We start from the raw sequence: 21,223 nt of genomic DNA on the forward strand, positions 1-21,223 counted from the left end.
ATGTGAGCCAAAAGACAATATGCACGTGTGTGCAAGAATATGTGTGGAAGTAGATCTCGGAAAAGGCCTCCCAGAAGCAATAAAGATCGAGGTCGACAAGTGGACACACATTCAATAGTTGGACTATGAGAAAATACCATTTAAATGCAAGGTATGTCACGAGTATGGTCATTTTGCAAATAGGTGTCCTAAAAATATAGAGAATGAAAATGTAGAAGAGTAAGAACCTACATGGGAACAAGTGAAAAGGAAAAAACCTACCAATAAGCAGACTGTGCCAAATATTTATCAGTTCCATGAAGCAAATGAAACAACCTCCTAGCCTCCAGCGAAGGTTACTCCTCCTGATCACACAACTCCGAATCCTTTTGAGCCATTAGAAGACTCCTTTGATCCACCCTCTCCCAGATCGCCACCCTCTCGCAGATCCCCACCCTCAAACCCTATCATATCCACCCCCAACCCAATATCCGGCCCTCCCCCTCCCTCAATGGATCACATTCTAACTAGAAACAAAGCCAAAGAAATCCCCCAAGCTTGGGATAAACAAAAAAAAGTGGGAAGGAAATCAAATAAAGGAATCAGAGATGAGGCAATAACTAAAGAAATGGCCCTAGGAACGCAACAACCAATGGATTCATTCCTTGGGAAACAAATAGGAAGTCATGAAAAAACTCAGCAAAGAGGAAAGGGAGGACCACACCAACACAACAATAAATAATGATAGTGGTCTCTTGGAATTGTCGCGGCCTTGGCACCTCCTTCAAAGTCAATGCAGCTAGAGACATTTTAGCCAAGGAACAACCAGATATATATATGATCCAAGAGACCAAACTAAACAAGCAAGAAAGTCAAAAAATGATTCAAAAACTAAAAAATTATGAAGAAGTAGCGTTAGAAGCCACAGGAGCATCAGGAGGAATCAACACCATCTGGGACAAAAGAAAATGGGAATTAATGACCCACAAAACCAGTAGACACTGGATTCGAACAGAGTTAAGGAATCTCAATACAAAAGAACAGTATAGCATTATAAATGTGTATTCTCCAAATCACTATAGAGAGAAAGAACAATGCTAGAAATCAGTTAAAGAAGAAATAACAGAGAGACAAAGTGGGCACTTAATCCTGGGAGGGGATTTAAATCTGATAAGGAACATAGAAGAAAAATTTGGCAAAACCTTCCACAATGATCCGTCAAGAGAAGCTCTTGAAGAAATAATAGAAGATTACAAATTAATAGACATTCCGCCAAGCAATAGAAAATACACTTGGAACAACAAAAGATTGGAAAAAGCAACATAAAAGAAAGGTTGGACATAATTCTTATTCATGAAAGCATAGTAGCTGCTTACACTCTTGTGAAAAGTAAAATTGTTCACATCTCAGCTTCTGATCACAAGCCGGTGGTGCTAACAATGGGAAAGCTGGAAAATCAAGGACCCCTTCCCTTCAGATATAATCCAATTTGGGACAACAAGGAAGATTTTGGAAAACAAATAAAGGACAACTGGAAAAAAAAGTGTCACAGGATCTCCCCAGTATGTTTGGGAAACTAAGCTAAAGAACCTAAGGATGCACTTAAAAAACTGGGCAAGAGAAAATGATCTTTGAGACAAAGCTAGGAAGGTCGAACTGCAAAAAAAGATGGATAACCTTTGCAAGGAAAAAGAGAACAAGGAAGAAAGTAAGCAAGACCAAATACAAGAAAAGGAAATATATATGGAAATATATAAGCAAAATAGGCAACAAGAAGAGGAAAGCAGACTGAAATCAAGATGTCTCTGGCTAAAATCCGGAGACAAAAATACAACCTTCTTCCACAATACAATGAAAATAAGGAGGTCAAAAAATCAGATAGAACAGATACAAGTAAATGGTCAAGAAATAAAAGGAGTAGAAGCAGTAAAAAACGCAGCACATAAACACTTCAAAGAACTCCTCTCAACAAGTGACCAGCAGGCAACTAATGAAGAAATTTTGCAGCATATAAAAAAAATAAGCGACCAACAAAATGGGGAATTAGATAAAGAAATTGCTGAGGAAGAAGTCAGAGAAGCTGTGTGGAATCTCCACCCTGATAAGGCACCGGGTCCAGATGGGTTTACAATAGCCTTTTACAGACAACATTGGGAAATTATCAAAAAAGACCTAATGAGAATACTCAAAAATGCTTTCCAAAAAAAAAAGATTGGAGGAAATACAAAATCCTCCTTCCTAGCCCTCATTCCCAAAGAACCCAATCCTACAACTTTTAACAGATATAGGCCAATCTCCCTGTGCAACTCGTCTTATAAGATTCTTACCAAAATTCTAGCAAACAGAATGAAGAAATTACTTTCAGAAATAATCTCAGAAAACCAAGGAGGATTTGTCCCCAAGAGGCAAATCACAGACAATGTGATAATTGTTCAGGAGGCTATCCATAGTAGTATCCAAAGAAAAGAGAGAGGAATGATTGTTAAGTTAGATATGGCTAATGCTTTTGATAGAGTTAATCATAACTTTCTTGCAGCAGCCCTCAAAAGGTTTGGCTTCTCAACAAACTTCATAGAGATTATTCAGGCATGTATTTCAAATCCTTGGATAGCCCCTTTAATCAATGGTCGGCCCAGTAAATTTTTCCAAAGCACACGAGGGTTGAGGCAAGGTTGTCCGTTTTCTCCATCCTTGTACATCATCATGGCTAAATTGTTGAGTGCTATGTTGGAAAACCAGAGAAAAGAGAAAAAAATAACAAGGATCCAAATATCACGAGGAGTCAAAGATATAAACCATTTTCTCTTTGCAGATGATACCCTTCTCATAGGCAAGGCATCCTGCATTATAGTAAAAGGATTCAAAAAAGTCCTGGATGAATTTCTTCTAGCTTCAGGAGGAATCTTAAACAACTCCAAATGCAGAATATACTGCTGGAACACCCCACTAAAAACAATGCAACGTATCTCTCAAATCCTGGAAATACCTTTACAAATAAATTGGAGCCACTTCACTTATCTTGGGCTACCCTTAGCAAAGGAAGTGGTAAAATCAGAAGTCTAGAACAAGAAAGTAGAGAAAATGAAGGGAAAATTCAGAATTGGGGAGTGATGTGGCTCAACCTGGCAGGAAGAGTGACACTGATTAAAACACTTCTCTTGGCCTTGCCTATCTATCAGTATGCAATCATTATGGCTCCGGTAAGCGCCCACAAGCAAATGGAATTGATAATTAGAAGCTTTCTCTGGCAAGGAGAAAAACAAGATAATAAAAAACCCAGCCTTGTTAAATGGGAGCAAGTCACTCTTCCCTGTGAAAAAGAAGGTATAGCAATTCGTTTGCCAGGACTAATGAACATTGCTCTAGGGACAAAAATTATCTGGAGAATGATAAATGGGAATGGCCACTGGTGGTAAGAAGTACTAACAATGAAATACTTAAACTGTCATAGAACAAAGCTGCTCATTGAAACTATTCTAGACAGGCCATGCACCCAAATCTGGAAATTGGTAAAAAGGATAATCCCTTTCATTAGAGATCAAATATCCAAAAATCCAGGGAATGGCAAAACAATTTCTATTTGGGAGGATAGAATAATGGGGAAAAATCCCTTAAATCAACAACAAAATTTAAGGGGACTTCAGAGATGGATGGAAGAGCAAAGTTTTAACACTCTTTATTCTATCTCGGATTGGGATCAGAATAACTGGGTAAGATGGAAAAAGCTGGCAACACCACCAAGACTAAAAAGTAAGTGGGAAATTTTAAAAGCCCATCTGGCAGGGGCCACCCCCATCAACATAGAAGAGCAGGATGAATTTGTTTGGGATCCAAATGGAGGGGATTACACAGTGAAATCGGGGTACAACCTCCTCCAAAAAATCCACAATCAAAATGATTGGAGCCTTTGGAAGGCAACTTGGAATTCAGAGAGTTTGCCCAAAATTAAGGTCTTCACATGGACACTTCTCAAAGGTAAGATGATTACCTCTAAAAAATTAAAAAAAAGGAATACAAGGGCCCTCAAAATGTGTCACGTGTCAAAAGGAGGAAGAATCAATCCAAAACCTCTTCATTAACTGTATGGTGGCTAGAGAGTGTTGGAAACAGGCAATAAGTCCTTTAGAAATAAACATAAATCCAACAACTCAGTTGACAACTCTTCATAAAAATTGGGATAAAAGCTACAAATATACAAAGAAAAAAAGGCAACAATAAACAGGATATGGAAATGCCTCCCTTCAATCCTGTGTTGGCAAATTTGGTTAGCCCGAAACAAATGCATTTTTAAAGATGAAAAACCAAATCTAGGCAAGATCCTAGCAAAAACTTGGAGCCAAGTTGCAGAGATAATAAGTACAAATGGAATCTAAAAAATGGACCAGAATGACTTACAACAAGAAGAGAAAGAGTAAAGTAAAGCAATGCTAGAAAACAAAGCAAAAACAGTAGTTACATCAAAAAATAAAGAATTTCACAGAAACAAGAATTGGAAATTAAGACTGGATGATAAAAGAATTTGCAGAATGGATAAAAGAGCAGAAGAGACACATTCTCTTTTTTGATGGAGTTGCAAAAAATAACCCAGGTGAAGCAGGGCCAGGAGGAGTCATTCTAGATCCAAATGGGAAAAAAAAAATAACCTATGAATGGAGCCTTCGAGAAATGACAAACAACAGAGTTGAAGCATACAACCTTCTCCTAGGCACAAGGCTTTTAAACAAAAATGCAATCAAGGACCCTATAATAATAGGGGACTCGGCTATCATAATAGCAGCTTTGGATGCCAAAAGGGACTTCAAAAGAATAGCCATCAACAAAATCTATCAAAGGATCAGAAAAAGCTTTGAAACCCTGGGAAAAATAACCATAAAGCATGTCCAAAGAAATCAAAATAAGGACGCTGATAGTCATGCCAAAAAAGCAATTGACAGACCAATTGGGATTATCAAAGAAAATAATGAAGTTTATGAAGAAAGTATACCATGATCCCACAACCAGTATGAGGATCGAGAAAGAGGATACATATCCGAAAAATCTCACAAGCAATTTTACAAGGGGGGAAAATATAAAAGAAGAATCAAAATATCAACTCAAGTTGGAGATTACATGAAGAAAGCAGAGAATATAAGTCAACATAGGTTCTCAACTATCATCAACATAGCATAGAGTGCTCGACTCTCAAAATCCCAATTTGCTACACTATATGATAAAACAAGATTCCAATTGTCCTCCTCTCTTAGGCGAGGTCGGCTTTAGTCATGTCACCCATGAACACATGGACAGTAATAGTCTGATCTCCATGGTCGACTGCGCAAGTTCCCAGGCGACCCGAGACAGTAAGGCATTCAACAGCAGCAAGTCTCCCCTCATCCGAGACCAATACATTAGGACAAGAAACCACAAAAAAATTGAAGATTTGCCACAAAGAAAGCGTGAGGGGACAGATGAAGAATCCCCACACAAGAACTGTTGGATCCGGAGATCAACGAATAAGGAGTGCCAACAGAGGTATCGGGAGAGGAACTCGATGGAGGCAGATCAAGGGTCATCGGGCGCTAACTTGCGCGAGACTTAGTCAAAGCGAAAAGGTGGGAATTCATAGGAGCGGTTTATCAGGAGGAGATTAAGCGGTAAGTGGTTTCTGGAGGGAACCCCTCGATTCCACTCACCGTTGGACACGTAGCAAGCTGGTGGGGCGAGAATACCGCTTTATCGGGCGGGTATTCTCCATGCGGTTTTCCCACCTGATATCATTTCCCGCCATTGGATCTACTGCGTGGGGATCGACGACAGTGAAGAGACGTGCAGTTTGAATTGATCGGCGTTAGGTGGTGTCCATAAGATTTGACGAAGAAAATCTACGGTGGAGATTGAGTTTATTAAAGGCCAGTTTTGATATTTGCGCCAAGTTTGTGGAAAAGCAGAACTATAGTCCCATGTGTTTGTTTTCATTGCCCGCCTTTTCCAAAGTTAAGTGCGGGTTCTTTAGTTAAGTCCGTTGTATCAATGTTAAGTGCGGGTCTTTGTATTTTTTGAAGTTTTTAAGAAACAGGGTTGTTAAAGTAGCTGTGAGGACTGCGCTCACTGTCATGCACTACTTTGATCCAGCCCTCCTCATATAGTACAAGGAACTAGCTTCCTTTCCCCCTTTTTTGCAATATATAAAAAAGTAACCGACTGTGTAAAAAAAAAAAAACCTAAAGATACACAACAAGAAATTGAATTTGCACTATAATATTAAAATCATAGCATTGTACCTGAGAAAAAATATATGAGTTTAAAGCCAAACTAATCTTCAACTCAAATCTTTCATAATAATCTCAAAATTATAACCTTTAAATGGGAATAATAAGAAATGGAAAGAAACTCCAAATTTAGTCTCCCCAAAATTTTACAAATTATTTCAAAAGTATATCCTTAAACCAGAAAACATTAAGATGAATTCCAAGTTAAATCTCCATGCCAATTGAAACTTGAACCATGAAATCAGCGCAATGCTAAAGTACAACAAGATGAAGTACAAGCTTTGTGCTAAAGTGTTGTAATATTGTTAAAATTAGAGCTTTTAAGCAAGATAAACTACGTGCTAGAGTGCCCTAACATGCTTTGTGCTAAGTGTTGTAATATTTTTAAAATTATAACTTTTAAGCACGATAAACTATGTGCTAGAGTGCCCTAACATGATTTGTGCTAAAGTGTTGTAAAATTTTTAAAATTAAAGCTTTTAAGCAGGATAAACTATGTGCGAGAGTGCCCTAATATATATATTTTTTTAAATTATTAAATTGGAGGGGATTATTAGTTTAGAAATTACCTATATATTTCCAAAATATTAACAAAAAATAAACAAAAAAATATTTGGGAGGTCTATGTCAATTTTTTGTCTTTTTTTCTCAAAATTTAGTCTCAAACCAACAAAAAAAAGAAAAAAGAAAGAAAGAAACAACAACAACAACAACATGATGATGAAATTTTAGCCTTAAGCCTTAAAAAAATAAAAAATAAAAATAGTAATCCAAATTACACTTATTCTAAGAACAAATAAACAAACACGCACATAACAATTCAACATGGATCCAAAATCATCATTCATATATTAATATACTAACAAGCATGTATGCCCATTAGGCCCTAGTTTTGTAGCTCGCTCTGATATCATATGTAAGATCCCTCTACTGCCAACTAGGTCTATAACTTAAGTTACCCAAAATTGGTGATTTTTTTTCTCTCTTTACAATTAATTTGTATATATATATTCATAAGTACACCATAAATATATATCTAATTAATACATGTAAGTTTTCAATTAAATCATATAAATTCTTAAGAAATGTTTGAAGATATAATTAAATTGTCAGAAATGACCCCATAATATTAAATGCTAATTTTAAATCATAAAATATGACTTCATACATAAAACCCATCCACGTTTCATACAAACATTGAAAATAGATCCATATCATTTCTATATGTTAATGATACTCTATATAGACTTTGTATCATGTTTTTGGCCTTTCATAATACATGAAAACTAAAAACATTAATCCTCACATAAATTATAAGTTTTCTAATAATGAAAAAGAACTCAGCATATCCAAAAACATTCATTCCATGTAACATAAAGTTTAGATGTTAACATTTGATCCATTCATTTGAAGAATCTTTCTTTGCAACAATACCCTTATTTTAAATATAAAATTTTGCCATTTTAGAAATAATTGATACCATTATGAAACCATTAAATGATCACAACATGGGAATTCATTTCCATTTCCTCTTCTCAATAACTTACTTACTGAGATCATGGAGAGAGATTTTTAGTCATGATGGAAAGTCTTTTGGCTCATATATTGTTGACCCCACTATAATACTTTCTTCTTAAATCTCCAATATTATAACTTGAATAATCTTTCTAATTTCAAATCCATTTATCTTACTTCCCAATTAGTTTTCATATTTACCCCAAACAACTAAAATTAATTTTTTTATGTATTCTAAGAATCTTTTATCACTACCATAGATTTACATGCAAAATATTACAAGAGAATATATATATATTCTAAAACTAAAAATCCAACATAACTCTTATTTTAGTTTTAAAAAGTAAGATACAATTTCCAATACTTAATAAATCATATACAATTTCAATTACTTAATAATATGGTAATATTTATAATACTTTAAAAGCATACAATTTCAATTACTTAATAATATGGTAATATTTATAATACTTTAAAATCTTGAAAAAAGAGACGATGTCATTGAATCTCAAGTTTAGTAAAATAAATCCAATTTATTATAAGAATAATCCACATCTCTGTTAGGAAAGGATTCTAGAGTATGGTGTCCATAAATGATTGGTCATAATTACCAAAATATGTACTATTTGAACTAAAGATTCTTATTATTACAGTTGCACGTTGCATGAAACATAATCAAGTATATCTTGCCAACCTACAAAAAGACTCAGTAATATTCTTGATGGCCCAGCCCTGGTGACGTGGTCACAGCCACGTGACTCACCTCAGTCCCACGTGGTCACACTTGGGCGCGGACAAATATCTGCCCCCAATACCGAGGCGCATTTGCAACACCTATCTGCCGGTTATTGGGTATGGTCACCGGTTCCTCCCGTTGAAAAGGCTTCCCGCCTATGTTAAACCCTTAAGGGTTATCCTCGGCTCATTTACACTCTGTCTTTCTACTGTTACCTGCTCCGCGTTGTTATGGCGATGCTCTCTGTGCGCTAACCCACCGTATCCTTCGCTCTGTCACTGACTATGGCCCTGTTTGAGATGCGAATCCTTCACTGTAGCTGCTGTCTTCAATGGTCTGGTTCGGAAGTCTGTGGTAAGGGTTTTATATTTTCATGAATTTGGCGAAGTAATCCTTTTGGTTTTCGATTTCTGAGCTCCAGTTCTGTGCAGGTGTTCACAACCACGAGACTATCACTCCTCTGAACGCAACCTGGCCTCGAGGTAAACTCTCGTGCTATGTTTTATCATCCTCTGTCACCTGTTGTCGATGCTTACAGGGTTTTTGTGCCTTTCAGCTTGTGGAACTGGTTTATGGCTCGGCAGTCTCCGTCGACCCTTGGGTAGGTCCGCTATTCTCTTCTTCTCGCACCTTGCTGTCTTTACTTCTCTCACTCTGATATTTGTTCTGGTTATAGAAACGCACTAACTCATATCGTTGTTCTGTGCAGGTTGGTTGGGAGCTCTGCTCGCGAGGGTTTCAAACTTGCAGTCTTCAACTTTCTCCAACCCTGGTACCCTTTGTGACCGGGTAGGGTCTACTCCTATTCCAGCGTTTCTATAGGTTATACAATGTGGAATTTGCCATAGGTTTCTGTTGGTTAGATTTTGTAGGGTTAGCCGTGCCCCTTTGCTGGCATTTACAATCTCAGGGTTTCGTTCCTTTGTATCATTATATGACCTCCATGCAACAAGGTTTTGGACTTTATATTGTTACGGCGGTGCCGGATTTGATATATGACTCTGTTGTTATTTGTCGAACTGTTGTTTATAAAGACTTATGAAATGTTATATTAATGGAATCAGTGGGTCTTGAACTGTTACCTCTTTTAATAGTCGTTGTATTTGATTTGCAAATGGCCGTGTGACTCTTTGCGTTTGCTTGCGGGTTCTGTTCGGTTATGGCCGCAACTTGGCTTGCTACGATGCCTGTGTCATTCCTTTATCCTCGCAATACTTGTATGCATATGCTGTTTGGCCGCCTTACGCTACCTTGTTGTGGGTTAGTTCTGATAACATAACTTATGGTTTTGGCTTGATGCCTGTAATGCTTCAGTATTTCTAGTTACAGTATGTGAACTTCGTTCTATCTCAATTCGTTTTCAAAATAACAAATGCTTTGTAATACTCAGATGTACAATATGGAAAAGTAATGAACAGTAGTTTATATTCAGAAAAAGGAAACAATGCTTCAGTTACAGAGGGTGTTTTAATACTGCTTGAATACTGTCTTGCTATCTCTTCTTAACTCGTTCTGAGGTGAACCAAAAAAAAAAGTCCCTCTTACATTCGTCTTTTTCATTTTTAGCTACACTGAATATAACCGTCTAGAAACTAAATTCTATAACTGTTACCTGTTTCTTTAAACAATAAATTAACTAAACAGTTGTTGGTTACCTAAGCTAACAACCAGTAACTTAACTTGTTCTGAAAATAAATAAAAGAAAAGAAATGAACAATGATTAACAAAAGACAACAACCAGTTTTTCTTTTGATGACCTGTCCAACCACTCTTGAAGTCGTGTCCTGTTTCTTCGCGAGCCAGTCATCGATCTTCTGTCTCCTCGGAGCTGGATGCTCCTGCATCAGGCTCCCGGGGTGGCAAAAAGTCATGGCTCCGTTCCATGAGGTCGTCAACAGAATAGCCTGCTTTAGTTATCTGCGCTGCGTCGAGCCAAGAACTGTCCTCTATTGGACGGTTCCGCCACTTGACCAAATATCGCAGATACTCCTTCCTGCGCGTGCGTCTAGCTACCTGTGTATCCAGAATTCCTTCGATTTCAAGGGGTGGTGCCTTTGGTAATTGTCTTGTCCAAGAACCTTCCTCATAGCTGTCTTTCTGTGGCACTGTAGTGGCTGTATCGTTCTCTGAGTTGGCTACATAGGGAAACAGATCTGCCACGTTAAAAATGGGAGAAATTCCAATCTCGGGTGGCAACTGTATTTCGTAAGCGTTCGCAGAAAATTTGCGGATGATTTTGCAAGGGCCGATCTTCTTAAATTTTAGCTTGTTATACTCCCGCTTCGGAAACCTCTCCTTACGTAAATATGCAAGGACTTCATCCCCAACGTTAAACTGAACTTCTCGACGCTTTGTGTCAGCGCGCTGCTTGTATTTCAGACTGTTGTCCTGTAATTTCAGCTTGACTTGTTCGTGTAAATTGCTCATTGCTTGAGCGAATTCTTCCCCATCAGCACTCCGTTTCTCGAGTTTCCCCAAATCCCGTAACTCATGCACTCCTCGCGGATGCATACCGTACAAAATCTGGAACGGACTGTAACCGGTGCTGCGGTTAGGTGAATCGTTGTACGCGAACTCTGCTTGAGCAAGTACACGGTCCCATGTCCGGGAATTTCCTCCTGTCAAACTGCGAAGTAAGTTCCCTAGGCTTCTGTTTACGACTTCCGTCTGACCATCAGTCTGCGGATGATAAGCAGAGCTGAACTGCAATTGTGTATTTAACTTTTTCCACAGAGTTCTCCAAAAGTGACCTGTAAACTTTACATCCCGATCAGAGACGATGGATTTCGGGAGTCCATGTAACCGAACGACTTCAGTAAAGAATAGGTGTGCAATGTAGGTAGCGTCGCTGGTTTTCCTGCAAGGTACAAAATGTGCCATTTTTGAGAATCGGTCAACTACAACCATGACTGAATCGAAGCCCCGCTGTGTCTTTGGTAGACCCAAAACGAAGTCCATGCTCACTGAATCCCATGGTCGACTCGGAATCGGTAATGGTGAGTATAGACCAGTGTTTTGACTATGACCCTTTGCTAGTTGACAAACTCTGCATCTGCTCACGTACCTCTGCACATCTCGCTGCAATTTCGGCCAAAAATAAAAGTGCTGTACTTGAGCAACCGTCTTGTCGATACCAAAGTGTCCAGCCAGTCCTCCACTGTGCTTCTCCTGTATTATATTTTCCCGCATGGAACAGTTGGGTATGCACAGTTGTCCTCCTTTAAACAGCAGTCCTTCCTGCAAATTATAATCTAGCCACATGCTATCATTCCTTAACAAAGGGTTTTGACAGGCTTCATATGCCTCCCCAAATTCGGTATCAGTTTGATACAGCTCCTTCAAATGCTCAAAACCCAAAACTTGCATTGTGCTTTCCTGCAGAAGCAAGGTTCTTCTGCTCAGTGCATCTGCCACCTTATTCGCTTGGCCACTAATGTGCTTTAATACGAATGTAAAATTCTGCAGATACTCCACCCAAGCTGCATGTTTGTGGTTCAATTTATGCTGTTGCATAATATACTGCAAGGCAGAATTATCTGTAAACAAAACAAACTCATCTCCCAGTAGATAATGCCGCCAATGCTTCAACGCTTGTATGATTGCATAAAATTCTTTGTCGTAGGTTGAGTACTTCTGCCTGCTCTCATTTAGCTTTTCACTGAAGAAAGCGACCGGTCTGTCCTCTTGACTGAGGACTGCTCCAATGGCTGTCCCACTGGCATCACAACGAACTTGGAAAAGTTTGTTGAAATCTGGCAGTCTCAATATTGGTCTTTCAGTAATCTTCTTCTTCAAAGTTTGAAAACTATTTTCTGCCGCTTCAGTCCAGTGAAAAGGCTGATTTGCCTTCTTGATCGTGTCCAACATAGGTGCGCAAATCTCGCTGAAATTTCTGATAAATTTCCTGTAAAAACTGGCTAGTCCATGGAAACTCCGGACTTCAAATAAACTCCTTGGTGACGGCCAGCTAACTATAGCTGCCACCTTTTCCGGATCCATTTTTAGTTCATTCTCTGCAATAACAAACCCCAAATACACTAGTTCTCGCTGAAAAAAAGTACACTTTTTCAGATTAATCAGCAGCTTGTTTTGCTGCAGCTTCCTCAACACACTCTGTAAATGCCTGAAATGATCCTCTTTAGTCCTGCTAAAAATCAAAATATCATCCAGGTAAACTATCACGAATTTCCCATTAAACTCTTTCAATACCTCATTCATCAAACGCATGAATGTGCTGGGAGCGTTACTCAATCCAAATGGCATCACCAGCCACTCATATAAGCCTTCGTTTGTCTTGAAAGCTGTCTTCCACTCATCGCCTTCTCGTATTCGAATCTGGTGATATCCACTCTTCAGGTCAATTTTTGAGAAATAGGCTGCCCCACTCAAACAATCCATCATATCGTCCATCCTCGGTAAGGGAAACCTGTACCTGACAGTAATTTTGTTTATGGCTCTGGAGTCTGTGCACATTCGCCATTCTCCTCCCTTCTTTGGAGCCAAAACAGTCGGTACTGCACAAGGGCTCATACTCTCTCGAATCAACCCTTTATCAAGTAGCTCCTGAACCTGCTTCCTAATTTCCTCATGATCCTTGGGACTCATACGGTAAGCAGCCTTATTTGGTAAGCTTGCACCTGGTATAAAGTCAATACAATGACTAATGCCCCTCCTTGGTGGTAACTCATTTGGAAGATCATCCACCACTATGTCCCCAAATTCTTGCAGTAACTGCTGAACTTCCTCTGGCAAATCTGATAGCTGTGTGTGTAATACTACTGCCTTTGGTCTCCTTATGACAGCAAAATTGATTTCGCTGTCCCCAATCTGTTTCACGAACTCCTTTCCTCCCAACAGCAATGCCTTCACTCCACTGGCTTCTGCTGTATTTTCCTCCTTGATGGGTACAAGCGTGTGCTTTATCCCATCTTTAACAAACTTGTAGCAATTCTTTTTCCCGTCATGAACTGCACCTCTATCGAACTGCCAAGGTCGTCCCAACAGTAAGTGACAGACATCCATTGGCATGACATCACAAAGGATCTTATCCTTGTACTTACCAATCTGAAATTCTACTTCACATTGTTCGTCGACTAACAGCTGATGTCCTTTCTGCAGCCATGACACTTTGTAGGGTGTAGGGTGCTTTAATTTCTTCAATCCCAACTTTTCTACCATCTCCACCGCCACAAGGTTGTCTGTACTCCCACTATCAATAATCAATTTACAGCACTTGCCCCGCGACTTGCAGACAGTGCGGAATAAAGCTTTACGCTGATCTGGTTCTGCAACCTCCTTTGCTGGTTTCAACAGCACTTTGTTCAACACCAAAGCTTCACCTGTCTCTGGTGCATTTTCTGCTTCCTGAGGTGTTGCCTCAGCATCCTCAGTCTGAACAACATAAGTCCCTCTTCCGCCTGCTGGTTCAGCTTCAGGACATTCATAAGACTTGTGCCCCCATTTGTGGCAGCGATAGCACTGGACAGCTCCTCTGCCCCGACCATTTCCTCGCCCTCGCTGAGGTGGTCGTCCTCCTCTCGTGCTATTGTCTTTTTCTGTCGCTCCAGCAGTTTTAGAACTGCTGCTTTCTTCACTGGGGCCTGTACCTCGGCCTCTTCCAAACACTTTACCCTTTCCCCTGCCAGTTCCACCTCCTCTCCTGGCATTCTGCTTCCGGTTAATCTTTTCTTCTGCCTTCAGTGCAAACTGATAGGCTTCTTCCATTGTCCGGGGTGAAAGGATACCAATTTCATCTAAGATTTCCCCCCTTAAGCCATTCACAAATCTGGCTGTTTTCTCCGGGGTGTCCTCCACATATCCTGCTCGCAAATTTAACTTGTAGAACTCTTCTGTAAATTCTTTCACAGTCATTCCCCTCTGCTTCAAGTTCTGTACCTGCCTGTACAGCATAATCTGATAATCCTGTGGTAAGAATTTCTCTTTCAGTTTGGCCTCCATTCTAGACCATTTCTTTATAGGCTGTTTGTTAAGCCTCCTCCGTTCCGCCTGAATGCTGTCCCACCACAAGGACGCATGTCCTTTCAGCTTGGTGGCGGCGAACTTCACCTGCTTATCTTCGCTGGTTTCCTCAAATTCAAAATACTTGTTGACTTCACTTAACCAATCCAACAACACGTCTGCGGACAGACTTCCGTCATAAGTCGACAACTCATGTTTTGGCTTATGACTTGACAGCAAGACCGACTTCAACAATCTAAATTCTGGTGTCACCCCCTCTAATTCCTCCTCTGGTTCAACTTCTTCTTCATCACTGTCATCTGCTGGGTTTCTTCTTCCCCCAGCTTCCACCACTGCCAATCTTTCACGCAAAACTCGAATCTCCTCTCGAAGTCCATCATCTACTACCCTCCGGACTACTCTTCCCCTTCCTCTTCCTCTTCCTCTTCCTCTTCCTCTTCCTTCACCTTCACCTTCTCCCTGTTCCATTGGTTCTAACTCAAGAAACTAGCTCTGATACCACTTATGATGGCCCAGCCCTGGTGACGTGGTCACAGCCACGTGACTCACCTCAGTCCCACGTGGTCACACTTGGGCGCGGACAAATATCTGCCCCCAATACCGAGGCGCATTTACAACACCTATCTGCCGGTTATTGGGTATGGTCACCGGTTCCTCCCGTTGAAAAGGCTTCCCGCCTATGTTAAACCCTTAAGGGTTATCCTCGGCTCATTTACACTCTGTCTTTCTACTGTTACCTGCTCCGCGTTGTTATGGCGATGCTCTCTGTGCGCTAACCCACCGTATCCTTCGCTCTGTCACTGACTATGGCCCTGTTTGAGATGCGAATCCTTCACTGTAGCTGCTGTCTTCAATGGTCTGGTTCGGAAGTCTGTGGTAAGGGTTTTATATTTTCATGAATTTGGCGAAGTAATCCTTTTGGTTTTCGATTTCTGAGCTCCAGTTCTGTGCAGGTGTTCACAACCACGAGACTATCACTCCTCCGAACGCAACCTGGCCTCGAGGTAAACTCTCGTGCTATGTTTTATCATCCTCTGTCACCTGTTGTCGATGCTTACAGGGTTTTTGTGCCTTTCAGCTTGTGGAACTGGTTTATGGCTCGGCAGTCTCCGTCGACCCTTGGGTAGGTCCGCTATTCTCTTCTTCTCGCACCTTGCTGTCTTTACTTCTCTCACTCTGATATTTGTTCTGGTTATAGAAACGCACTAACTCATATCGTTGTTCTGTGCAGGTTGGTTGGGAGCTCTGCTCGCGAGGGTTTCAAACTTGCAGTCTTCAACTTTCTCCAACCCTGGTACCCTTTGTGACCGGGTAGGGTCTACTCCTATTCCAGCGTTTCTATAGGTTATACAATGTGGAATTTGCCATAGGTTTCTGTTGGTTAGATTTTGTAGGGTTAGCCGTGCCCCTTTGCTGGCATTTACAATCTCAGGGTTTCGTTCCTTTGTATCATTATATGACCTCCATGCAACAAGGTTTTGGACTTTATACTGTTACGGCGGTGCCGGATTTGATATATGACTCTGTTGTTATTTGTCGAACTGTTGTTTATAAAGACTTATGAAATGTTATATTAATGGAATCAGTGGGTCTTGAACTGTTACCTCTTTTAATAGTCGTTGTATTTGATTTGCAAATGGCCGTGTGACTCTTTGCGTTTGCTTGCGGGTTCTGTTCGGTTATGGCCGCAACTTGGCTTGCTACGATGCCTGTGTCATTCCTTTATCCTCGCAATACTTGTATGCATATGCTGTTTGGCCGCCTTACGCTACCTTGCTGTGTGTTAGTTCTGATAACATAACTTATGGTTTTGGCTTGATGCCTGTAATGCTTCAGTATTTCTAGTTACAGTATGTGAACTTCGTTCTATCTCAATTCGTTTTCAAAATAACAAATGCTTTGTAATACTCAGATGTACAATATGGAAAAGTAATGAACAGTAGTTTATATTCAGAAAAAGGAAACAATGCTTCAGTTACAGAGGGTGTTTTAATACTGCTTGAATACTGTCTTGCTATCTCTTCTTAACTCGTTCTGAGGTGAACCAAAAAAAAAAAGTCCCTCTTACATTCGTCTTTTTCATTTTTAGCTACACTGAATATAACCGTCTAGAAACTAAATTATATAACTGTTACCTGTTTCTTTAAACAATAAATTAACTAAACAGTTGTTGGTTACCTAAGCTAACAACCAGTAACTTAACTTGTTCTGAAAATAAATAAAAGAAAAGAAATGAACAATGATTAACAAAAGACAACAACCAGTTTTTCTTTTGATGACCTGTCCAACCACTCTTGAAGTCGTGTCCTGTTTCTTCGCGAGCCAGTCATCGATCTTCTGTCTCCTCGGAGCTGGATGCTCCTGCATCAATTCTTTTCAACGAGAGTCCAAACAAAAGTTTTCTTTCACATTGTCCAAACAAAATTACTCTAAGATTTGGTGTCATGTAGAGTGCACCATTAAAATAATAATAAATGATTTAAAACCCATTCCAAAATCAACTATTGGTAAAATAACCAAAGATCCCAATGTATAAAATGTTTAATAGTAAATGTTATAAAATGTTAGAAAGCTTATCTTCTTTAAAAAATTATCACAATCTAATATTTTTGACAAGAATAAAACTTTAAACTACATAATACAAATGGATAAATCATAAAGTCTCATTTCACCAAGAATTACCAAGGTTATAAAATATTACCAACATTATAAAATATTACCAAGGTTAACCTCTTTCAGAAACCAATACTTTTGGCAATAATGAAAACTTCAAACTATATATTGCAAAGGGAGGAATCATAAACTTTTTATAGTAAAAGTTACAGATGATTACCACACTAATTTATCTTGTAACGTTTTCTAGTAAAAGTTAAAAAGCACTAATTTACGTTTTCTAGTAAAAGTTACAAAGATTACCGCACTAATTTAGTGCTTTCTAGTAAAAGTTACAAAGTTTACTGCACTAATTTATCTCACAAACTAGTAGGTATATCACACATTAACCAAGGTAAATGTAACACACCACTATATATACCTATCAAACTAAAAGTAGTATCCACCATTGCATTTAATGATACGGCACTCTAAATTAGCACATTGACATTGGTAAAAAAAAAATAAACAGAGATATATGTTTTTCTTTTCTGCAAAATGAATAAGCATTATATTTCAAAGAATACTTTCTTTTCTGCAAAAAGAATAAATGTTATATTTCAAGAGAACTTTCTTTAATGCAAAAAGAATAAGTGTTATATTCCAAAGAAAACAAGCAAAAAGAATGTGCATGGTGTCTTCAAAACAATGACTTCTAAACTTTGAAAAAAGACTTGTGCAGAACGCTATTATTAGATAAAAAATAAACATATAACTTTTAAGGAAACCAACTAATCGAAGGAGGATGCCATAGTTTGAAAAAAGACTTGTGCAGAACGCTATTATTAGATAAAAGATAAACATATAACTTTTAAGGAAACCAACTAATCGAAGGAGGGTGCCATAGAATACGATTATGAACATCATCTCTTCCAATTATAATTTACATGACATGATTTGTTTTTTTCTTCAACCCCTTTTTACTCGTAAAGGTAAATTACAAGCTTAAATGGTAATCCTTCTTCTTTCTTTCTCAACAAAAATTAACAAAATAATAACTTGTCTTCAATATATGCTTTCATAAGCAAAAATGTAAAAAGAAAGTAGAGAGTTGCAAACTAAAAATACAAAAATTAACAAAATAATAACTCGTCTTGAATATATGCTTTCATAAACAAAAATGTAAAAATAAAGCAGAGAGTTGCAAACTAGAAATAATCGATAGAAGACATAGGGACTACAATTAACACTACCATGTTGTCGGCTCACAACCCATTTAAATGAAAGAATTACTATTTGGAGTCGCTATTCACCCATTAGTTAAAACAAAAACAATAATAAGATATTTTAGAATGACAAGAACTATTTAAAATGTAAACTAGTTACATCTTAATCCAAGAAAGGTTAATTAAAGAAAAATATAACAAACTGGAAATTTTACCAGTCGTCTTTGTTCAGCAGTTCTGCTTGCCAACTCCAACAGGCCAACTCCAACTGGAAATTTTACCAGTCGTCTTTGTTCAGCAGTTCTGCTTGCCAACTCCAACAGGCCAACTCCAACAGACCAGTAAGTTTTACCACCCAACCATATCCAAGGGAAACATTTTTCCTTGGAACCCCCGAGCCTTATGAGCTCACAAACAGTGCTAAATTCAGCAATAGTGAGAATCATTGGGCAAACTAAGGAAGCTATCTTATCTTCCTCTAACACCACTCAATTTCCATATTGGGATTTTAAATTTAGGAATTTAGTAGTCATTTCGGCAACATCTCCCTACTCTTCCTAAAATCCCCCTTCATGGGGAAATTCTTTCAATATTTATAAGCATTGAGTGGAGTGACACCTCACCACCTGTCATTTTAGAAAACTTTATATTATTGATTTTTCAAAAATAGGTAATTAATATTTTAAAATATTTTTTATTCAAATCACCCTATAAAGTGGGTAAATTGGAATTAATTCAAGTGGTGTAATCCCTAAAGTGGTGATTATTTTCAGTGAAAGAAAAGGGATTTCACACCCCTATTGTGCACCTCTCTCGACTTGTTAGGACTCCGCGTCCTAGTAGAATCAAGACTCCATGCCTTGATCTATTGCAAAGATCCAAGACTCCACACCTTGATCTTTCATAAAGTTAGGACTCCATGCCTTAATATTTTCCATTGATTCTCATCTATGCTTCTTTGAAGCTCCATGATTTTCCTCAAGGTATTGGTATAGTTGATTTTAACCAACTATATACATGACCTCCACGATCATTTATTATCTGAACATAACTGTATATATGACCTCCATGACCATTTATTATATGAGCATCCTTCTTGACAAGTAACTAAGTTCCCTGCCAATTCCTGCTAAATACATGGTTAAGCATACATAATCATGTAATTCATAGATCATCAAGAATATGGTCAGTTAACTACTCCACATGGTAGATTTTGTTCATGTGTCGCAATCATAGACCATCATTCATGTCATGCATCCAAGTCAAAATAGGATGCCAAAAGAGAAACATCGATAATATGCACTTAACCAAAATACACAACCATAGATATTATCATAAGCATGCAAAAACCATGTGACCCAAACCAAGTCTATAGTGTACAAGCATATACATAAGTCTGACATATATAATCTTTATACACTCCATCAAAATCACCCTCTAGGTGTCACCAAAACTAACTAACCAAGAAGGGACACTACAAGAATGCAACAAACAAGAAGAGCACTCAAGGTGTTGCTCTATCTTGGGATCAACAATGCCCTAGTTAAATAAGAAGTAGACTTCAATGGCACTTGGATCAATAGAGGTAGAATACATGACAACTAGTACTGCTTAATGTGAGGCCATCTAAATTCATAAGTTACTTGCAAGACTGTTTGATCAATAGTTGGATCCCACAACCATTTATTATGATAATTAGAGTTGAATCAAACTCTTTGAGAATCCAATGTTTCATAATAGGTCCAAGCGCATAAATATCAAATATCATTTCATACAAGGCAAGATTTAGAAGGGAGTAATGAAGCTCCAATATATTACCATAGATCAATGAAAATGAAGCATGAAACATTTTAAGATATAATTCCTTCCTCACTCAGAGGGAGTGTTAAGAAAAGTAGCTTAACCAAGAACTTTTTGCATTATAGGTTTTAGTGTGAGCGTGCAGTTAGTGGTTTGAGACATTTCACTGGTGACCGCCTTGGAAAAGTGGTCAGTATTTCCATCTTGTGATTTCACTTGAAAAATAAACGAAAAGTTAAAGTCTATTGTTTTGAAGTCAACTTCATCTTAGGGATCTAAGTGAAATGCTCTAGAACATTAGCGATTTAGATTAAAATTTATTCTTAGCTCAGATTGAGAAGATTAGATTTTCTCTCAAAACATAAAGAGGACAGGAGAGTAGAAATTGGCCTCATATGAGAGGAGAGTAAAAGAGTTGGAAGAAGAATGAATGCATCATGAAGAAAATGAACAAATCTACTAAAGAGATCGACAAGATACCAATAATGCTATAATTGTCTTTTCTTTATGCATAGTTTATACACTATTTTCTATGGATTGTTGGGTGTGATTTAGTGTTGAGAGGAGAGAGAAAGATTTGCTATCCAAGAAAGACAAAAACACAATAGGTAGTATTGTTGTAGCTATATCATCTTTTACACGAGTTGTACACTACTATTTGAGGTGATTTTATTGACCATACAACTGTTAGTACAAGCAAGCTCTAAAAGCCATCTTGTAAGCTTTAATCAATAAAATAAAATGTTGATTAGAATGAGAAATCCATTCGTGTGCATGTGTTAAATTTCTGCTATTGTTCATTTTTCTACTATTGTGTGATTGATACAATGTTTTAAAATTTAATTTACATTTTTTAAATAGGTCATAATTTGAGTTATTTAATGAAAAACATTAGCACTGTAATCACCTAAATTGGGAAAATTTATAGAACAACTTGCACATAAGACTAAGATTTGCATACTTTAAGACTATATTTGTGGGATGTGTCAAAAGGAAATAGGACAAGCATTGTAGGGTGTAGCAAAGGGCAAGAGGACAAGTGGCACGAGATGTTTACTTACTTGGTCAAAGATGCTTCATTCAAGGAGGTGTTTTGCTTGAGAGAAAGACATATGGCATCCTCTTCATCATTGTTGTTCTATATTGGG

The 21,223-nt window shown here is 38.2% G+C and overlaps 1 protein-coding gene across 2 annotated transcripts; it reads left to right on the forward strand.

Moving 5' to 3' along the window:
- Positions 1-14,973: 14,973 nt before the first annotated feature.
- On the forward strand, positions 14,974-15,977 carry LOC149233900 (uncharacterized). 2 transcript variants are annotated; one of them, XM_089461065.1, is made up of 4 exons: positions 14,974-15,333; positions 15,411-15,461; positions 15,536-15,580; positions 15,689-15,977. In XM_089461065.1, exons 1-4 carry the CDS (start codon positions 15,264-15,266, stop codon positions 15,799-15,801), a joined length of 279 nt encoding a protein of 92 aa, XP_089317191.1. In that variant the 5' UTR covers positions 14,974-15,263; the 3' UTR covers positions 15,802-15,977. The 2 variants fall into 2 exon arrangements, with proteins under 2 accessions (XP_089317191.1, XP_089317190.1); XM_089461064.1 differs by having other exon boundaries at positions 15,411-15,580.
- Positions 15,978-21,223: the final 5,246 nt, after the last annotated feature.

The sequence above is a fragment of the Pinus tabuliformis genome, chromosome 8, assembly GCF_031772625.1.
Source record: "Pinus tabuliformis cultivar Carrire ecotype Pingquan chromosome 8, CPIR1, whole genome shotgun sequence".
NCBI lineage: Eukaryota > Viridiplantae > Streptophyta > Pinopsida > Pinales > Pinaceae > Pinus > Pinus tabuliformis.